Here is a 19,647-nt window from a genome sequence, read left to right as displayed (position 1 = left end):
GCTAGAGCCTCTAGCTGGAAGCTCTCTTCTCAGTGTCCAGGATGCATTTTGAGAAGATGACTCACACATCATTTATTTTTGAAAAAAACCTTTTGTCCACTAAATCGTTAATTAATTTGGAGTTTGTTTAGAATTATAAATAAGTAATACATTTTAATTTGTAATTTATACAAATAGTACATTATCAGAGATTTTAATTAAGAATTAAAAGTCACCTGCCGTTCAGTTACATTTTATATAACTGTATCATTTCATAAATTATTTGTCCAGCGGTCCACTGCCCCAGCATTGGCGACGTCCTCTCAGATCACATGGCCTACCGCCTAATTTCTGGTAGGCTGGGAGAGTTTGGTTCTGTGGTGATGCTGGAGTGCTCAACTGGGTACTATTTGGGCGCGGGGCATCGGACTCTTCGGTGCCTTGCCAACCGAACTTGGGAGGGGTCAGATGCCCCAGCTACCTGTAAGAGTAAGTACTGATACACACAAAGACACTATTATGACTGTCTTATGTCGTGTCGGGGTTACGACACGACAAAGGGCAAAGGAAAACAGGGGTTAAATACACGAGGGAGTACCGAGGGAATGGGAATGGGCCGCACACAGGACAAGGACTATCAAAATAAAACAGGAACAAGAGACATTTACAAAGATGTGCCCGTCATTTATTTATCTTTTCTTCCAAGGAGTCCGACTTTCATGTAATTTTTTTAAAGTAGCCTTAAGCAATAGTTATCCACGCTTTCTGAAAGTTTTCAAAGTTTTTCTTTTGACATCGGCTGCCTATTTTTTCTCATTTTCAGTCCACCCCTTGTATCTGACCATTTTCAGAGGAATGGGCTTTTGTTCACCTTGGTCAGGAAAGGTGAGGTCAGCTGTCCTCAAAATTACTGAAGCAGTGTGAGATCATCTTGACAGAGAACTGAACAAAAGGCAGTGAAAATTCAAAAAAAGAGCTTTGAATATCCTTCAAGAAGCCTGGAAAACCATTTCCAAAGACTATTTAAAGAAATGATAAGAAATTTTCCTGAGAGATTTCAGACTGTTAAAAAATAAAGGTGATCATACAAAATATTTACTTTCAAGACCTTTTAAATGGCATAAATGTTTTTTGCTATATGTTCTGTATTTCAGGTATGATTTCTAATCAGTGCACCTGTTTCCCATTTTCCTAGCAAGATAAAGAAATGAGGGGAGACTTGGAATAATTAAAGAAAGCTACTTTCCTAGCATAATTGCTATGTTTAGTTTAAAAAAACAACAACAACTGTGCTTTTCACCTGCTTTGAGGGGCAAGCATGCATGTGCATAATCCTCTGTCATCGGTATATTTGAGAGGGAGCTGCTTTATGTGTGGTTGTGCGTCAGGTTTTATCTTTTTCTTCTACTTTTTTTGAAATTAGTTACCAGGGGTATATGTGTTTCGAAACGCCTGAGGATATTAACCACTGCACATTGTCTAGGGACTGTGTCTCTTTCAAACAGAATGCAGTCTGTGCTTCCTAAATGTGGGGTATATGTCGATAGTAGTGAAATACTGTCTGTACAAATACAGTCTTACTATGCAATGCATCTTTGCTGCTTGTTTCATAAAGAGAGGCTGTGACAGAACATTGGGACTTTGACAACTTTCCAGTAGGCTACAGAATTTCATAGTGTTGCGTAATATATGATATGCGAATGGAGAAGTGAAATGTGTACACTGGAGAAGTTTAAAAAAAATTATTAAAATTTTAAATGTATTTTACATTAAGCCAGTGGTTTAAAGACTTTATTTGGCTACATTTTTTTGTTAATTTCTCTAGGTAGTGTTTGAGCTGACCTACCTATCATTGCAGCAGTTTCAAGGGATTTGGCAATGTAACAGAAGTGTCTGTTTAAATTAGCCAGTGACTTTAAAGCTGTGTCTCCCAGGATATTAAGGCAGAATGAGGTTAAATCTTCTGAAGGAAATAAATTCCTGCAGATATTGTGTTGGAAAACAAAAATTTAGCATGTTTAAATTTAGGATGGTAGTCTTGTAATGCTTCATTTAACTTACCAATCATGATGAAGGCTTGACAACACAGACCACTTTATTTGCAGATTTTGTAAAAGATGGAAAAGTATAATTTGCAACACGATGTTATGTAATGTGTAATTTGTTACTTTGTAACGACACATTTATTTCATTATTTAGTTATCTCCTGTGGGGAACTTCCTTCCCCACCTTTTGGTACCAAACTGGGGACGTTGACCACATTCGGAGCAACTGCAATCTTTATGTGTAACCATGGCTACACGCTGGTGGGATCCCACGTGAGGGAGTGTGGCGCTAATGGGCTGTGGAGTGGTGTAGAGACCAGGTGTCTAGGTAATGTCCATTAAATGTGATACGATGTTCAAGATGTTGTGGTTTATCCTAAGTCACTTTGGCACAAAAATGAACAATTTGACTCAAAAATATAAGTCATTGGAAAAGAAATGTAGCAAGCTGTTAAAGTAAAATCAAAGTCTTGACTCATCTCATATTACATTAAAGAGAAAAATCCAAACTGATTAGTACCTCACTAACACCATGGAATAGAACACCTGAGTCAATGTAATGAACAAGTAAAGCCTATATGTACAAATTTGATAAGATAGCCCATTGTTCATATTCATGTTACCCATGCAAATTTCACATCCACCCTCATATTCTTTTGAGATTTTGATGAGTAGGCAAAATATAATAGTATTTGTCATTCGTTGATAGAGATGATGTTCGCTGACCTAAAAAATCAATAATAATACTATCTCTTAAAATTAGAAATAAGTGTCTACTTGTAACAACTTTAGAAAGGCTAGTTATTTTTAACTTTTAACCTTTGGCAATAACCAAGTGACCATTCAGAACTGGGTGGACTATTTATCTCGAGAATCTTAAGATGTGGAGACATGAAACTGTTAATAGGTATAAGTACTAGTAAAACTGGTCATAGTACTCAGTCGCTGATTCCATTAGATACACAAACATAAAGAAAAAGGGATCGACTTTGAAACACATCTGCTAACAGATGAAATAGTGTCAAATACAATTCAGAATTTCTTTACACCTCAGCTCACAGGAGTCTTGCAATTTATGTGCTGAAGCTTTAAGTAATCCCGGGCAGATGTAGTGCATGAAAAAAATTGTTTAAAGGACTGCTTTTAAGAGACTTTTGCCCATCTGTAATTGCTGCAAGTTTAGAACTAAAGTCTTTGAAGGATGATTTGCAAAGGCAGACATTTGAAAGTTTAAGCATCTAAGCTCCTACATATAATTTGGCAGTCCACAGTGACTGCTGGCACAATGAGCCAGAATGTGTTTAAAATCAGGGCTCAGCACACAAAACCAGCTTCAGTGATGTGTGAGTGAGTTAAAGATGTGTTTCATTGTGCTTTATTAATTTCTGTCACTTTGCTTCTCCCAGCTGGCCACTGTGACTCTCCAGATCCTATAGTCAACGGCCACATTAGCGGGGATGGATCTAGTTACCGTGACACAGTGGTATACCAGTGCATGTTAGGATATCGCCTAATTGGCACATCAGTCAGAATCTGCCAACAAGACCACCGGTGGTCTGGAACAACACCTGTCTGTGTCCGTAAGTTCACAATACCAACAACATCGGAGTTAAAGATTGGTTGCTGCTTTTGTCAAATATGAAAAGCTAAAACCTATATTGTTATATAAAGAAAATCTTCAGAGACATCACACAATTTATTCTTTTAGCATTTACATTTTTTTTCAGTGAATATATCTGTGCACCAACCTTTAAAAAAGTTGGAAATATCACACAATATCAAGAGGGAGAACCACAATACTTATTCCGAACCTCAAGTTTCTCATCACATTTCTCTCCACTCTTTCTCTCTCAGCAATCACTTGTGGTCACCCAGGCAACCCAGCCAATGGGCGGACCAATGGCACCGAATTTAATCTCAATGATGTGGTCAACTTCACCTGCAACAGAGGTTACGTCCTAAGTGGAAATGCTCGGGCTCAGTGCCGACTTAACGGACAGTGGAGCAGCCCCTTACCAGTCTGCAAAGGTCTCGTCCACATTCATTAACACAGAGCTAGCAACACATGCACATGCTTGTAATGCTTTATTCTGTTAAATCACCTCTATAGATTAGAGTTTTATATTATTTTTTTTGTCAAGAAAGTAAATGTACACACACTCTGTGTTAGTGAAATAGAGAATTTAACTATTTAACACTATCTATGTAGCTTTTTTTCACTTTTAAAATCATAAAATCTATGTGTGAGGAGCCAACATGATGCTATCGACATCTGTTGAGTAAAATCATAACCAAATAAAAGAAAAAGCCTCAATGACAAAAATTATCCCTAGGTTGTATTGTAAAAAACAGATTTTCCTTTAAATTGTGGATTGCTGTGGTATGTTCAGCATGTGTTGACTGAATTTGCTTCTACCCACATTATGTAAATGAAATTGCTTTTGGAACCGAGTCTGCTGCTAGTAAAAGAGAGAACACAACAAAATCTTATCTGCGAGATGAATTCAGACACAATCAGTGTATCTCCAAATAAACTAATAAATTCATTCGTGCACAAACACAGCTGGGTACATGTCCAGAGACATGCTCTTATCCTCTGCTAACCATGCACGGTCATTACAGTATAAACCTCTCTAGACCTCTGGTAGTGTAACAGTTATGATATACTCAAGCACGCACACACACACACAAGCATTTTGCAAAGTCATGAGAGCAGATCGATATAACGTAGTTGCTCACATGGTTTCCCATTGAAGCGATTCATCCTCGCTTGCCTGCTTGCTTTCTCCATCTCCCCCACATTTTCTCTCTTATCCTGCTCTCCCTCCCTCTTTTTACCTCACAGCAGCAGCTGTCAATTATGAGACTGAAACTTTCTTTGTTCCCATAGGGTGCCAAACACACACACACACAAACACACATAGGCGTCTCCCCCATGGACTTGAATTTGAGTGAATGTCAGTCTCCCCTGCGACATGGGGAAAATCAAACTCCACTCCTATTGGACTGGCATGTACCCAGAGAGAAAAAGTACAAGGGACCAGAGGAGGGAATAGGGAACAAAATGCTTCAAAAAACAGAGCAGGGTATGACAAAAGAGCAGTTTGAAGAAGACCAGAGCAGAGCAGCATGGATGATATGAAATTGTAACTTCGTTAAATGGTAATTGAGTATTCAGTACTCAACCCCACAAAGCTCCCAAGATATATAGCCATCACCTTTATATATGCTTGCATATAAAAACTATGTAAACACTTAAATGGCTCTTCTGCTCTCTCGTACAGTGGTGAACTGTTCTGACCCCGGTCATGTGGAGAATGGCGTGCGCCAGTCTGGCCTTCGTTACCCAGAAGTCTTCAGCTATGGTGTGACTGTAGCAATCCACTGCAAACGAGGCTTCTACCTTTTGGGTTCTGCACTCCTTACATGTCAGCATAATGGACTGTGGGACCGGCCAATCCCTCGTTGCCTAGGTATGGATGAACAAGTGAAGGTGGTGGGGGAAATATTTGGCTCGATTGAAAAAGTGACAATAAAGCTGTAACAGAAGCAGATACTGAATGAGAGCCATTACCTTATAAGCAAAATGTCTTTCCTGTTGTGAACAGAAGAATTTGGGGATTTTTTTATAAGAACATGCCTTCAAAAAAGTAGTCACAAGCAGGTGGCTTTTTTTTGTTTTCTGGAATAGGCATTTGAGGATTGAAATAGCCTGAAGAGCCTTTGAGAGTAGGATAAGGAGGCGTGGATGAGAGAGTGAGAGCAAACGAGAGGGTTCAAGAAAGAAAATGGGAAGAAAGTAATCATAAAAGAAAAGGGTATGAAAGAAAGAGTCGTAAAGGTTTGAGTATGATTTGTGTGCATGTGTGTTTACAGAAAAAGAAAGTTGGAATGTGTCTCATAAGGCTATAGGTGGTCTTGTTAGAAAGCTACCATTGCTGATAGAAACAAAGAGATTAAACTAGTGAGTGATAGTGAGAAGGAAGCAGATTCACAGATGAAGAGGGGAACAGAAGGTGAACAAAAGCTTAGAATAAAGACACAGGAACAGAGGTGTAGAGATGAGAAATCAGACAGAGAGGAAGGAAGGGGCAGACACCGGTGAAGCACTTGGCGTCTGTGCATCGAGTGTTGCATTCGCGAGACAAGGTCTTATCGGAAAATTGGGGGGAAAGGGGTGATGACAGAGGGGCAAGGAGAGGATGGAGTAATACAATTTGGGGGTGAGGAGAGATATCGGAGGACAAGTCATTTGGCAGCAATAGAAAATCGAGAGCAGTTCCATATCAGTGTCCTCCAGAAACTTGTGCTTTGTAAAACATGGATTTCTCCGAAGCTGAAGAAAAAAATTGGGCGTCTGTTGCTTAAATGCTTTGGAATGATTTTTTTTCTAGTTTTCTACATAGAAGAAAAGCAGAGATGCTTTCAGTGTTGTCTGGCTGAAGTGAATTTAATTTCAGATGAGTTATTGGTTTTCTCTCCCTCTCTCAGGCAATTCAGTTAAACTCAATAAGCTTTACTTGCATGCCTGTATGCCACAATGTGGTGTAAGCAAGGCAGGTTTAATTATTTATGTGCATAAGTTTTATTGTACAGTTGCAAAGTCATAATAAGTTGTCTTGTATTGGTTAAGGTGCATATCACACAACCAAAACATCCTTGGTTGTCTTCCAGTTCACCTTGGTTGAACAGCTAACGCCTCTGTCTCATGCTACATTTAATGTCTACACTTCTTTCTTTTTGCAGTCCCTGTTTGCGTATTTTCACACAAGCATGCACACACAAAAACAACAAGGGCTTGCATTAATCCCACCCCTCTTTTGCTGAAAACACTCTCCTGTTTGCTGTCTCTGCAGTGACCCAGCTGCACAACCTGAAGCAATAGTATCTGTAATCTATAGTTGGATGCATCCACACTCAAACACACATTCAGAGACATACACAAACACTCACACACTAAACCCTTCTTTATCTCTTTCAATCTCTTGCTGTCTCTGTAGCTATTTCCTGTGGTGACCCTGGTGTACCCCCTAATGTAGTAGTATCTGGGACCAACAGTTGGACATATGGTTCAGTTCTGCAGTACTCTTGTCTACCTGGTGGAGTGCTTGTGGGCAATGCTACTCGCCACTGTCAGGAAGATGGTACATGGAGTGGAGCACCACCCTACTGCACTGGTAAAGTCAAAGTAGTTGATATACCTGCATGTCTAATAGACACGATTTACATTTTGTGCAGGATTAGGGCTAAGTTGAATGATTCACTGTTGCTGTCATACATATTCGCACTACACATAAGGCAAATGTACCACATCTACAGTGAGGCTTTCAACAAGGAAATCTGTATCCAGAAATGCCTTTTTAATAAGGCCTTGCAGAACACAATTACTAAGATAAAATATTACAGTATGGCAAGCGCCCCTGCTCACAACAACAGTGTGCAATTTGTGCCAATCAATCAATCTTTATTCCAGACTCATGATTCATAAAAACAAGCACGACAGTCATGTAAAACACATCCACAACAACAAAGAAAAAATACACCCAGATCACCTTCCCACAAAGAGACAATTGTACCAGTCTCTGCTGGTGTTGAGCCACCTTTGTCTCTTCAGTGATAAGCTCATGGCATTAGTATAGGCTACATGAGGTTTATTTAGACTCACCTTCCTATAGTTTGTCCACAAGTATGAAGTATGCAGAGATGTACAGTGTGCTCTAAAAAGAGAACTCTTCTGGTATTTGAGCTATAATAAGATATTTGACCTCATTACAGACAATAAGATTATTATTCAACAATTTAAATTTGGAAAGTCTTAGATGTTCGTCATCATTGGTTCTACAATGATGACAGTGCTCTTACGGGCATGGTATCTAATATCATGTTCCAAACCATAAGCAGAATGTAATGTATGCGAAGGAGCTGCTGGAGACCACCACTACCTGGACTGAAGACCACAAGATTATCTGCACATACACACAGAATTTGTATTTGTTTATTTGTATCTATATCTTTACTGTACCCTGAGCTCTGAGAAAAACAATTTTGTTCGACTACGCCTTATTAAGTGGTCTCTAAGACAAAAAGGTTCATGCTGACTTTGGAGCTACTACATACTGTCACCATCATTATATGATCATTTCTAGAGTTTGCTTGCATGTACGCTACCAGTCAAGTTTGGACATTTAATGGGATTTAATGGGTTTGCTTTATTTTCATGACTATGTACATTTTAGATTTTCACTGAAGGCATCAAAACTATGAATAAACACATATGGAATTATGTAGTAAATCAAAAACCCTGGATGACCAGCGAGGTCCGCTCACTCCTCAAAGCCCGTGATGCTGCCTTCAGGTCAGGTGACAGAGCTCTGTACAGGGCTGCTCGAGCTGACCTGAAAAGGGGGATTAAAAAAGCCAAGTCAGACCACAAAAGGAACATCGAGTCCCACCTGTCCAGCAACAACACACGAGAGGTGTGGCAGGGAATGCAAGACATCATCAACCACAGAGGCAGCACTGCGAAAACAGAGAATTCGAGTGTGCAGCTGGCAGAGGAAATAAACAGCTTCTTCGCCCGCTTTGAAACACCACAACAGCAACACTCATCTGCTTCAGCCCTGCTCCCATCCTCATCCTCACCTGGTTCCTGTGCCGCTCCACTCACTGTAACGGAGCACGATGTCAGACGTGTGCTCCTAGCAGTGAACCCCAGAAAGGCGGCCGGTCCAGACGGAGTACCTGGCAAGGTACTAAGAGCATGCGCACACCAGCTCACCCTCATCTTCACCAGACTCTTCAACCTATCACTGGATCAGGCAGCCATCCCATCCTGTCTAAAATCAGCCACAATCATCCCAGTGCCGAAGAAGTCTCCCATCACCAGCCTGAATGATTACCGCCCTGTGGCCCTCACACCGGTAATCATGAAATGCTTTGAGAGACTAGTCCTTCAACACATCAAGGATTACCTCCCCCCAGAATTCGACCCCCACCAGTTTGCATACCGTGCAAACAGATCCACAGAAGACGCCATCGCCACAGCCCTCCACGCTGTGCTGAGTCACCTAGAGCAGCGGCAGAGCTACGTCCGAATGCTCTTTGTGGACTACAGCTCAGCCTTTAATACTATCATCCCGGACATCCTCATCAACAAACTGGTCAATCTTGGCCTCCCTCCTCTCACATGTGCCTGGATAAAGGATTTCCTCACAAACCGGCCCCAGACTGTGAGACTCGGCCCTCATCTCTCCTCCACTCGCACACTGAGCACCGGCTCCCCACAGGGCTGTGTGCTGAGCCCCCTCCTGTATTCTCTCTACACCCACGACTGCAGTCCGGCCCACAACAACACTCTCATCATCAAGTTTGCTGATGACACCACGGTAGTCGGACTCATCTCGAAGGGAGACGAGGCAGAGTACAGAGAGGAAGTCCTGAAGTTGGCAGCATGGTGTTCAGAAAACAACCTGGCACTGAACACCAAGAAAACCAAAGAGCTCATTGTTGACTTCAGGAGACACAGCACTGACTTGGCCCCCCTCTACATCAACGGGGAGTGTGTGGAGAGGGTCCACACCTTCCGGTTCCTTGGTGTCCTCATCTCTGCTGACATCTCCTGGACGGAAAACATCTCAGCGGTCATCAAGAAGGCCCAACAGCGGCTGCACTTCCTGAGAGTCCTCAGGAAGTACAAGCTGAACTCCAACCTGCTGCTGACCTTCTACCGCTCGTCCATTGAGAGCCTGCTAACCTACTGCATCACGGTATGGTACGGCAGCTGCACCAAGGCAGATAGAGTGAGGCTTCAGAGTGTGGTCAAGACAGCACAAAAGATCATCGGCTGCCCTCTCCCCTCCCTGATGGACATTTATTCCTCCCGCTGCCTCAGCAGAGCAGCAAACATCATCAAGGACAGCTCCCACCCTGGCTTCAACATGTTCAGCCTGCTTCCCTCAGGGAAGCGCTACAGGTGCATCAACACTAAAACCCACAGACTCAAAAACAGTTTCTTCCCCAAAGCGATAACCACCCTGAACTCACACATGCACCGATAACACAGCCCCCCACTTCCCACTTCCTCTATGGACCACCACTATTTATACCAATTCTATGTGCAATAACTGTATATACATAAACACTATTTATACCAATTCCATGTGCAATAACTCAACTGTACATACATAACACTATTTATTACATATTGTTTACGGTTTGTAAATTGTACATTTTATATATATATACATCTTCTTCCCTATGTTAATACTGTCCATATGTATATAGTGCTGCAGAACTGTACCCCCCCCCCCCCCCCCCCCAACATGTTTACACTGAGTAGGAGATGCTCTGTATCTCATTGTACAGCTGTATAATGACAATAAAGGCACTCTATTCTATTCTATTCTATTCTATTCTATTCTATTCTAAATCGCAAAACATGTTTTATATTTTACATTCTTCAAAATAGCTACCCTTTGCTTTGATTGCTGCTTTGCAAACTCTTGGCATTCTCTCGATGAGCTTCACGAGGTCGTCACCTGAAATGGTTTTCCAACAGTCTTGAAGAAGTTCCCAGAGATGCTGAGCACTTGCTGGGCCTTTTGCCTTGACTCTGCAGTCCATCTCATCCCAAACCATCTCGATTGGGTTAAGGTCAGGTGACGGAGTGCTGGCCAGGCCATCTGGCCCAGCACTCCATCACTCTCCTTCTTGGTCATATAGCCCTGTTGAAAAATAAATGATGGTCCAACTAAATGCAAACCGGATGGGATGGCGTGTTGCTGCAGGATGATGTGGTAGCCATGATGGTTCAGTGTGTCTTCAGTTTTTAATAAATCCCCAACAGTGTCACCAACAAAGCAGCCCCACACAATCACACCTCCTCCATGTTTCAGAGTGAGAACCATGCATGTAGAGACCATCTGATCACCTTTTCTGTCTCGCACAAAGACACAGCAGGTGGAACCGAAGATCTCAAATTTGGACTCATCAGACCAAAGCACAGATTTCCACTAGTGTTATGTCCATATCTGGGCTCTAATCTGAGGTGCCGTTAACTTGCAATTTCTGAGGCTGGTGACTCAGGTTAATTTATCCTCAGCAGCAGAGGTGACTCTTGGTCTTCCTTTCCTGGGGCAGTCCTTATGTGAGCCAGTTTCATTGTAGCGCTTGATGGTTTTTGCACCTGCACTTAGGGATGCATTCAAAGTTATAGCAATTTTCCGGACTGACTGACCTTCAGTTCTTAAAGTAATGTTGGGCTGTCGTTTCTCTTTACTTGTTGATTGGTTCTTGCAATAATATAAATTCAAACAGTTGTCAAATAAGGCTGTCAGCTGTGTACCAACCTGCATAACACAGTCTATGGTCCCAACCCCAATAAGAAGGCAAAAAAATTCCACAAATGAATCCTGACAACACACACCTGTAAAGTGAAACCATTTCATGCGACTACATCATAAAGCTCATTGACAGAAGGCCAGGGGTTTGCAGCGCTGTTAACAAAGTGTCCCTACTTTCAGGAATCTAAAATATAAAACATATTTAAAGTTATTTATGATTGTTTTCTACATGTATCTACAATGTAGAAAGTAGTAAAAATGAAGAAAAAACATAAAATGAGAAAGTGTGTCCAAACTTTTAACTGCTAGTGTATACATACTATGCAGAGATCTTGTCAGATGGTAAACAGTACCAGTAAAGACTACAGAATAGCAAAAACTCACTGATCAAAGGTAAAAATAGTAGAATTCCAGGGAATTGAAGAATGAAACAAGTGTTTTTTGAGAACAAAAGATTGAGCTATTAAAAAAACAGCAACACCCCATCTGGAACAAAAACAGTGAGCCGTACCCCACAGGCAAGTCAGTACGAAGACATCTTTGTTTTGCCTCAGCATAATATACTGTGAAGTATTAACTGGAACTGACAGGTATCTCTGACTGACGGACAGGCTCCTTGTGTGTTTCAGAACCACTCAATTCTTCAGCCGTATTGTTTTTTGATTTTAGATCAGAGGGTGTGATGTACTGTATTGAGGAAATGACAGTGGTAGACAGTCACCTAAGAAACGTCACGTTATGATTGAAAGTTAGTGCTCTATGAATATTTATCTCTGGATTCGATTTTCCACTTTCCACAGTTCCAGACATGAATAACATACCAGAAGAGACGCCATAATTTTAAATCAGTTAATCAATTTAATAAGTGACAAATTGCAGCAAGCTGTTTATATCGTTGATTATAATTACCTACCTTCCAGCTTACTGAGAACCAACCACCCCATGACCACGCTGCCCTTCATCCCACATGTCCTCCCATTTGTTCTACAAAAAAAGATGAAGGGAGAAATTATTTGAACATTTTCAAGCTGTTAAAAAAACTTTGTTCAGTTTTTATATGCTTTTTATTGCATTACAAATTTATGAACTATGTCACCATTTGACAGTTTTGCTTGTGTAAATTATCTTGACAAAGTATTTTATGTCATTTTTATCACCTCTGCAATTTATCACAAACACAGAGACATAATGATCTCTTACATGCTGGAAACTGAGCACACGTTATACTACAGGGCATATTTCCTGGCTTGAACTGCACATGTTAGAAACAGGCAGGAATAGAGAGGTGGCAGAGTCCTTGTTCACTTCTCAGGTTGTAAGCATTCCTCTACACTGGGGTTGCACAGATCCCACAACACTACAACCGATCATTTCTAAACTCAGCATCAACAGTCTCAACAGCTGAAATGCAATAAGCTTACTCTGCTGGCCTCAAAACAGAGCACTCAGCAGGGCAGAATACATCCTGCAGCTGAAGAACTCATTGAGATGCAAGACACTGCATTTGGCGCTGTACCCTGTTAAACTCACAAATCCCTACCGATGGAATTTAAGCTGCTAAAATTGTGACACGCTCAGTGCTTTTAATGCTAGAACAATTTGGTATAGCCTAAATGCAAAGTACAGTTCTACAAAGTTTGCATGTCTGGGTATGTGCATCTATGTGTGAGTTACTGTATATGAAAAGGTTAAGCAGGCAAATTGTGTCATTGCAATTTCTCCAGTGCATATGCTGTTTAGTTGATGTTGTTGACCTCTAGGATGAATGCTTGCGTGTATTTTTAGCATAATGATCCCAGTGAGAGACGACCTCCTGATCTAGCATTTTACCATTTAGTTGCACAAAATCACTAAAACCTATTAGAACACTAATGGACATGACTGCAGCAAGTGTATTTGGATTCACTCTGCAAATTGATGTGGTTTGATGTGTTTCTATGTTTGTGTCACAGCAGTCCAGGATTATGTTGGGGAGTGGGGGAGTCGTTTGGTTTTTAAGAGCATTGTTGAGTTTGGTACATTAACTTTATGCTTCCTTTCTTGCTATAGGTGTGAGTGCTGGAATCTGTGGAGACCCAGGGATCCCTCCTCATGGTGCCCGTATAGGAGGAGAGGAATTTAAAACCAAGAGCCTTTTGCGCTTTAGCTGCGAGGCAGGATATAACGTGATTGGGTCAGCCGAGAGGACCTGCCTTCATAATGGCACCTGGAGTGGTACACAGCCTGTCTGTCAAGGTGGGAAGTGTCAAAATGACCATTTATATTCCTCATATTAGGTGAAAGTTTGGCACTTGAACTTGAGTGAAACGTAAACTGCAGCTTACACTTTAAACAGCATATAGAACTTTTTATTTATTTAGTTATTTTCTGTCATAGCGCTGAAAATCGAAGCAGTACTTTCTCCTTGACTCGAGATAGATATTTATGGGCTCTTCTTATCTGTATTCTATTTATATAGAGCCTTTAAAAGGCTGCTGCTTGCTTTATACAAGAAATTTAAATGTGACAACATGCTGAACTGTCTGTTTTGAAAACATACACTTTGATGGCAAGTCGTCTTTGTCTCTTTTGAGGTTACCTTTGGGCCTCAGACTAGATTCTATAAAACATTGCCTTAAAAATATACCCTGATATAAAAGGAACCAAACAAGATTTGCTTATAAAGTCTGTGTGGTATATGGATTTAATCATTTAGATCTTTATCCTAACTATTTTCTTTTTTGTGAGAGCTGTAGTGATTTAGATAAAGTAAGAGCGAAGGGCCCATATTGGATAATTGATATTACACATATTTATTGAGTCTTTGGGTTTTCGTAAACTTCTTTTTAACTCATTTTACTTCATTTTTTTAATGTAATATATTGGCCAGACTGAGATGGTCCACCATACTTTGCCCATATGTGATACAGATAGAGTTAAATATAGAGGTTTTATGTTACAAATGCTGATATTACACTTCTTGGGTTTTCCGTTTATTTTATTGCATTGAATATTAATGAGCAGCTGCCTCGCAGTCTGCCATTTTTCATTTGCTTGCAAGAGACACTTCTGCAAAACTGATCTCCAACGTCTCTCATCGGTGTGCAAAGCATGCTCTTGGTTTGCTGCTGGCTCTAAAAGTGAAGACGAGTCTTTTTTGCACTCTTGCCACAGTGCAAGTTGCTGTAAACTTTTGTTGGCACTCCCTACTTGTGCATATGTGAAAAATAAATGCTAACTGCGGTTTGGGGTATGATAATGCAAAATGAATTATTGACCTCTGCAGGACCCTCTCTATGTTCTTGGTCTGGTTCTCGTTCAAACATAGTTGCATCCTGGGTTTTTGTATTACCAGCTGACACTTACAGGGTTATAACTGTAATCACATAATTAAGATACACAACCAACATTCCTTTGCCACATTGTGACTGACCTATTAGAGTAGGCTGGGCTATTTGGGAGGACATCTTAAAGAGACAGGAAAGAAAAAAACGGCGTGTTTCAGAGTTTGTGCAGCAGTTTGTTTTTTGCTACAGTATGTGTACATACTTTAATCCTAAATAAAGCCATTAATTTTTAAATAAACATTATATAGGCTCTTGAGCGATTGTAATTCCTCTGCTGATTTTTCAGTTACTCACAGAGACGCATAATGTAAGACGATTGTTGAATTTAAAATATGAAGACTCAAGTTTGTTTGTTTGTGTGCATGCTTGGACACAAAGGACTGAAGTGTGTCACTCGTAAATAAGTTGGATCTTTGACAGCACTGTGTTAATAACCTGCATCCTATAGTCGACAACAACAGTTTCCAAAGACACTCTTTAAACCCACGGGAATCCAGGGGAAATTAAAGTGGGTCCCCCTAGAACTGTAGAGACACTGGAACCATTAGCTGCTGCCTGTGTAGCCTTGCCGATTTTCACCACAGATATTCAGGCCGAGTAAAGCAGACATGGTCTACACTGTAGTCTGATGCAAATTTTAAATTCAATTGGATAGACGATTTATTCTCGCAGCAATTTGAGTTGTTAGGTCGAGGAAGAGGGAGTCACAATGTATCAGTGCTTGTTTATGTGTCTGTGACACAAAAAGTCACCAGTATACTAACAATAGGACAAAGCGTACTTACTGTTATACGTAAATTTAGCTGCTAAATTGCATTTATTTGTTTGACACATTTTACATCAAATTACCATGCTTTTTTTTGTATTCACTGAGTTGTTACAAAAGTGTTTCCAAGCCTGAAAATGGCATGTTTTAGAAATGCTGAATCTCATAATGTGTTTTTTTTCCTGTTGGAAATCATTATCTTTAGACTGTATGTGTTTAAAATAATACAGATGGGTGGAACTTTAAGACACAGAGCTCTAAACTGAAATTATACTAAGCTGTTGTGGACAGTGTGTGGTTGGGAAACTGCAGACAGTCTCTAATTTTAACCTCTTGTAAGTCTTGACTTCCTTGCATATGTGGAAAAACTGACGTAAATATCAAGTCAGTCGTACAGACACACACACACACCTTAGAAGTGTGTTTGTGTTTGTGTGTGCCATTGTCTGTGATTGTGTAAGGTAATTATTTATGTCTGTCTACAGTTGTTTTTCATTAAGCTAATAGTGGTTAAAAGCTGATTCAGAGAGGGTAAGACATCTGTCACTGACACACACAAATGCAAAGAAATCCAAACACACTTCCAATTAAATACACACTCATCTACAAACTGTTACTCACAGATTTAAAGAAAAAAATAGCTAGCTGTCATAGACGCACATGCAGCTTTGTATGATGTGCTCCACCTACACGCTGCCTCACGTACTTTTGAACGAGGCTTTTAAGAGTTCTGGCTAATGAATACCATCAATAGGTGTTTGATTGTTAAAGGCTGTCAGCTGTCATGATCTTATTAGCGAAATGTGCTGTGGCTGGTTGCTAATTTCTGTCGGTCCTGTTAATGTGCTGTGCCAGCAGGCTAAAGGTCGATGGCTCACTAGATAGAGTCGTAGTGCTTTCCCGGCTGCATTCATGAACCATCCCCTGACAATTTTGTCTTACAATCTACAAGACCAGCTGCGGCTCAGACACAAAGAAAACGTCCGCGGCTCAAAAGAAGACATCACAGAGGCTGACTTTTTCCACAAAATAAAAGGGAACCCCTTAGATTCACTTTAGGCTTTAGTAGAGGAACTGTTGAAGCAGCTGTGAACATGAACACCAGTGTGACTTAATGAATGCTGCAATGTCAAGCACACAGCCAATCTTGAAATATATTTCTGTATTCTCTGTGCTCTCATCGCTGCAACTGTGTTCTCCCCAAAGATGACTCAGGAAGGACATTGTCCACAAGTATTGACTGATAATTAGCTCCACAGTCCTGCTGCATGACCCAGTGCTGCTTCTTGCCATCATTTGTTTTCCTCTACAATTGCTGTACCTCGCAGATGTTTGGCAAACAGTAAGCACGACCAGGCAGCACCTGACCTTGGATCTTTTACAGGCGCTGTACTTGGCTCAGTGGCGTTTTGGAGGTTAAAGTTAGTGATGTAGGGGTTTTAACAACTTCCCCTTACTCACTACGACACAACTCTAATTCATCTGTAATTAACTGCAAAGGATCAGTGAAACACACTCCTTTTTTACATTATTTTATGCATTTCTGCCTTGATTGGATAGTGAAAATGGAGAGAGACAGAAACATGCAGTAAAAGTCTCACCTGGGGACGAGCGCTCAGCTTTGGGGTCGCCCTAGCCCAACAGCCTTTAATCATTAATCAGCTTCACTACCTCAAGGAGATATTTTATGTTATTTCCAGCTGACTCCAGTGATAATCTCATTATTGTAGCCCACAGCTGATCAGCCCTGAGGGACAGGAAGACAGTATTGCTTACACCGATATTATCGCTGAGTTTAATCAACGCTGATTGGTATTTCCTCACCCCTCAGCTGTATCCTGTGGTAACCCTGGCACCCCAGCACATGGCAGAATTGTCTTCAGTGACGGCATCACCTTCGGCAGCTCAGTGGCTTACACGTGCTGGGAAGGCTTCAAAACATCAGGCCTGACCACCAGACACTGCACAACCAATGGGACGTGGACAGGACAACCCCCAGATTGCACTGGTAGGATGATCATTGTTGTCTGAGTGATTAGTTCAAACAGCATGGGATTCTCACACAGCCTAGAAGCGCTGATTAAAATATTATCATTATTGTTATATGTATAGCAGTGTTTTTCTTTAGCAAATGGTTCAAGAGTAGCATAAATTGTTCAGGGACTTGGAAAGCAGCTGCTGTGTATCTTCTGAACTGCACAAGGTCTCTTGTGTGAGAGATTTTAAAGTTTAAAGTTTAACAGAGGCAGACAGATGTGTAGGGAAAGGGGGAAAAGGAGGTGGGAGGTAGACAGAATGAAGTTGGAATGTGCTTCAGGGAAGTTACAGTGAGGAAAGAGAAAGAAATTTGAGTAAACGGAAAGCACAGTTTTTAAGACATTTTAGAAAGCACAGTTTTTAGGCTTTGGTTTTACGGCTCTCATCCACAGCTCCAGGCTTACTGGCACACCACTGTATGACAGATTTAGGCTCACTTATACCACAACATTTCTGTTACTTCCTTTAGTGATCAGTTGTGGAGATCCTGGGACAATAGCCAATGGAATCTATATAGGAAGAGAGTTTAACTTCAACCACACAGTGATCTACCGCTGCAACCCCGGTCACTTGATGGAACCACCTGGACATGGACGCAACGTTCTGCGCTGCATAAAAGATGGAACTTGGAACCAAACTAAACCCAGCTGTAAAGGTATGAGGAAGTAATACTCTACATGACTGTTTCCATAGTTATGGATAAAAGCATGAAATGTTAAACTAAACCAACTAAATAAAATAAATATTGTTGAAAATTTACATGCTTACATGCAGAAATATTTTTTTTTGTTCAGTTCTGAGATTTTGAGCTATTTAGCTTACGAAACATGTTTTCTTTCAGACTGGTGGAAAGAAAATGTCCATTTCTATTTTGGACTGATTTTATAAAAATCCAAAAAAAAAGAGAGAATTATAATAAATGTTTGTTTTTTTTTAACATATAGAGTATGTGTGGCAATGTTTTGATGCAAAGCTTTGTTTAGATTAGCCCACTGGTTAGGAGAAGTTAGGGTATATGATAATGTTTTCTGATATATGAAAATAAAAAAGAGGGATCCCTTCTGTAAATGTCTATGATTTACCAAAAAAGTGAAACAAAAATATTCCGATTTCTTTTCTAAAAACATTTGCTAATTGTCCCAGAATTTGATTCATAATTAAATTGGAAATTTAAACAAGAAATTCTATAAAACCTGAAAAAAATAAAAATAAAATTAGATGAATAGCAAAATAATATAAATTAAGTGAGGCTTGAAAATGTAAACACTGTATACAGTACAATATTATTTATGTAGGATTTTCAGCAGGCAAGACTGTATTATAACTGATATTTAAAATTATGAGCACCTATTCTGATATCAGTTAATAACAGAATAATATACATAACTTTTATAAATATATTCCCCCACAATTCAGTGATATTTCTAGCTTTATCTGTCTTCATTTCTATCGTTTTTGTCTATAAAATGGTCCAATCAAACCAAAGAATTCAAGAAAGCAAGTCAGGACAGAAAGTATAAAAAGTTTTGTTGTATTCTGCATTGAAATAATAAAAGCACATGGACTAGACATAGTATAGTGTCAAATCTCAATGTAATGAGATCTTCTAATGGTAGAAAACAATGAAGAATTGTGATAGTAGTTAATGGTAGAGAGCACAAAAAACAAAGGGCAATTTAACTAAGAAAAACAGTATTGCAATGCGAACTGGTATAGTAAATAACAGCTTGTGAATTCAACAGTACATTAGTGGAAGAAGTGGAAGATTAGGCCACAGGAAGAATAACATCGCTCCTCACTATAACAGGGTGTTAAATCAGGGTTTATTTCCTGAAACCTTCTGTTTTCCCACAAACACAAAGGGGAGAATAAAAAAGGAATGCATTAAATTGAAATGGCTCAGAGTTTTACAACAGGCCATATTTAGAGTTTAGACTATGATACTCAACAACAGTAAAAAGGAATGTTTCCTGAGATCCACCCTGCCGTTTCTTCCCACAAACAGAAAATCTCCTGCTGGCTCCTGCAGTTGGAGAGGCTTTGAACTGAGATGAAAAAAAACTGAGAAAGCAGGAATAGAGGCTACTGAGAGGGAAGCAGAAAGAGGTGCAGAGAGGAAAAGCAGAAGTAAAAGATAGTGTGTGATACTGATA

General features: G+C 40.2%; 1 protein-coding gene across 2 annotated transcripts in view; it reads left to right on the top strand.

Moving 5' to 3' along the window:
* LOC100698036 (CUB and sushi domain-containing protein 1) overlaps window positions 1-19,647 on the top strand; it is a 414,635-nt gene that overhangs the window by 367,816 nt on the left and 27,172 nt on the right. For both annotated transcript variants that reach the window (XM_019359325.2, XM_019359321.2), the window contains exons 54-62: window positions 271-468; window positions 2,179-2,352; window positions 3,431-3,604; window positions 3,879-4,052; window positions 5,309-5,497; window positions 7,025-7,201; window positions 13,415-13,600; window positions 17,289-17,465; window positions 17,964-18,149. In XM_019359325.2, coding sequence (XP_019214870.1) covers window positions 271-468; window positions 2,179-2,352; window positions 3,431-3,604; window positions 3,879-4,052; window positions 5,309-5,497; window positions 7,025-7,201; window positions 13,415-13,600; window positions 17,289-17,465; window positions 17,964-18,149 — 1,635 coding nt within the window. The remainder of the gene's footprint in view (window positions 1-270; window positions 469-2,178; window positions 2,353-3,430; window positions 3,605-3,878; window positions 4,053-5,308; window positions 5,498-7,024; window positions 7,202-13,414; window positions 13,601-17,288; window positions 17,466-17,963; window positions 18,150-19,647) is intronic.

This window comes from Oreochromis niloticus, linkage group LG1, assembly GCF_001858045.2.
Source record: "Oreochromis niloticus isolate F11D_XX linkage group LG1, O_niloticus_UMD_NMBU, whole genome shotgun sequence".
NCBI classification, from domain to species: domain Eukaryota; kingdom Metazoa; phylum Chordata; class Actinopteri; order Cichliformes; family Cichlidae; genus Oreochromis; species Oreochromis niloticus.
The sequence above is the reverse complement of the archived record's forward strand: the minus strand, read 5'-3'. Positions and strand labels throughout refer to the sequence as shown.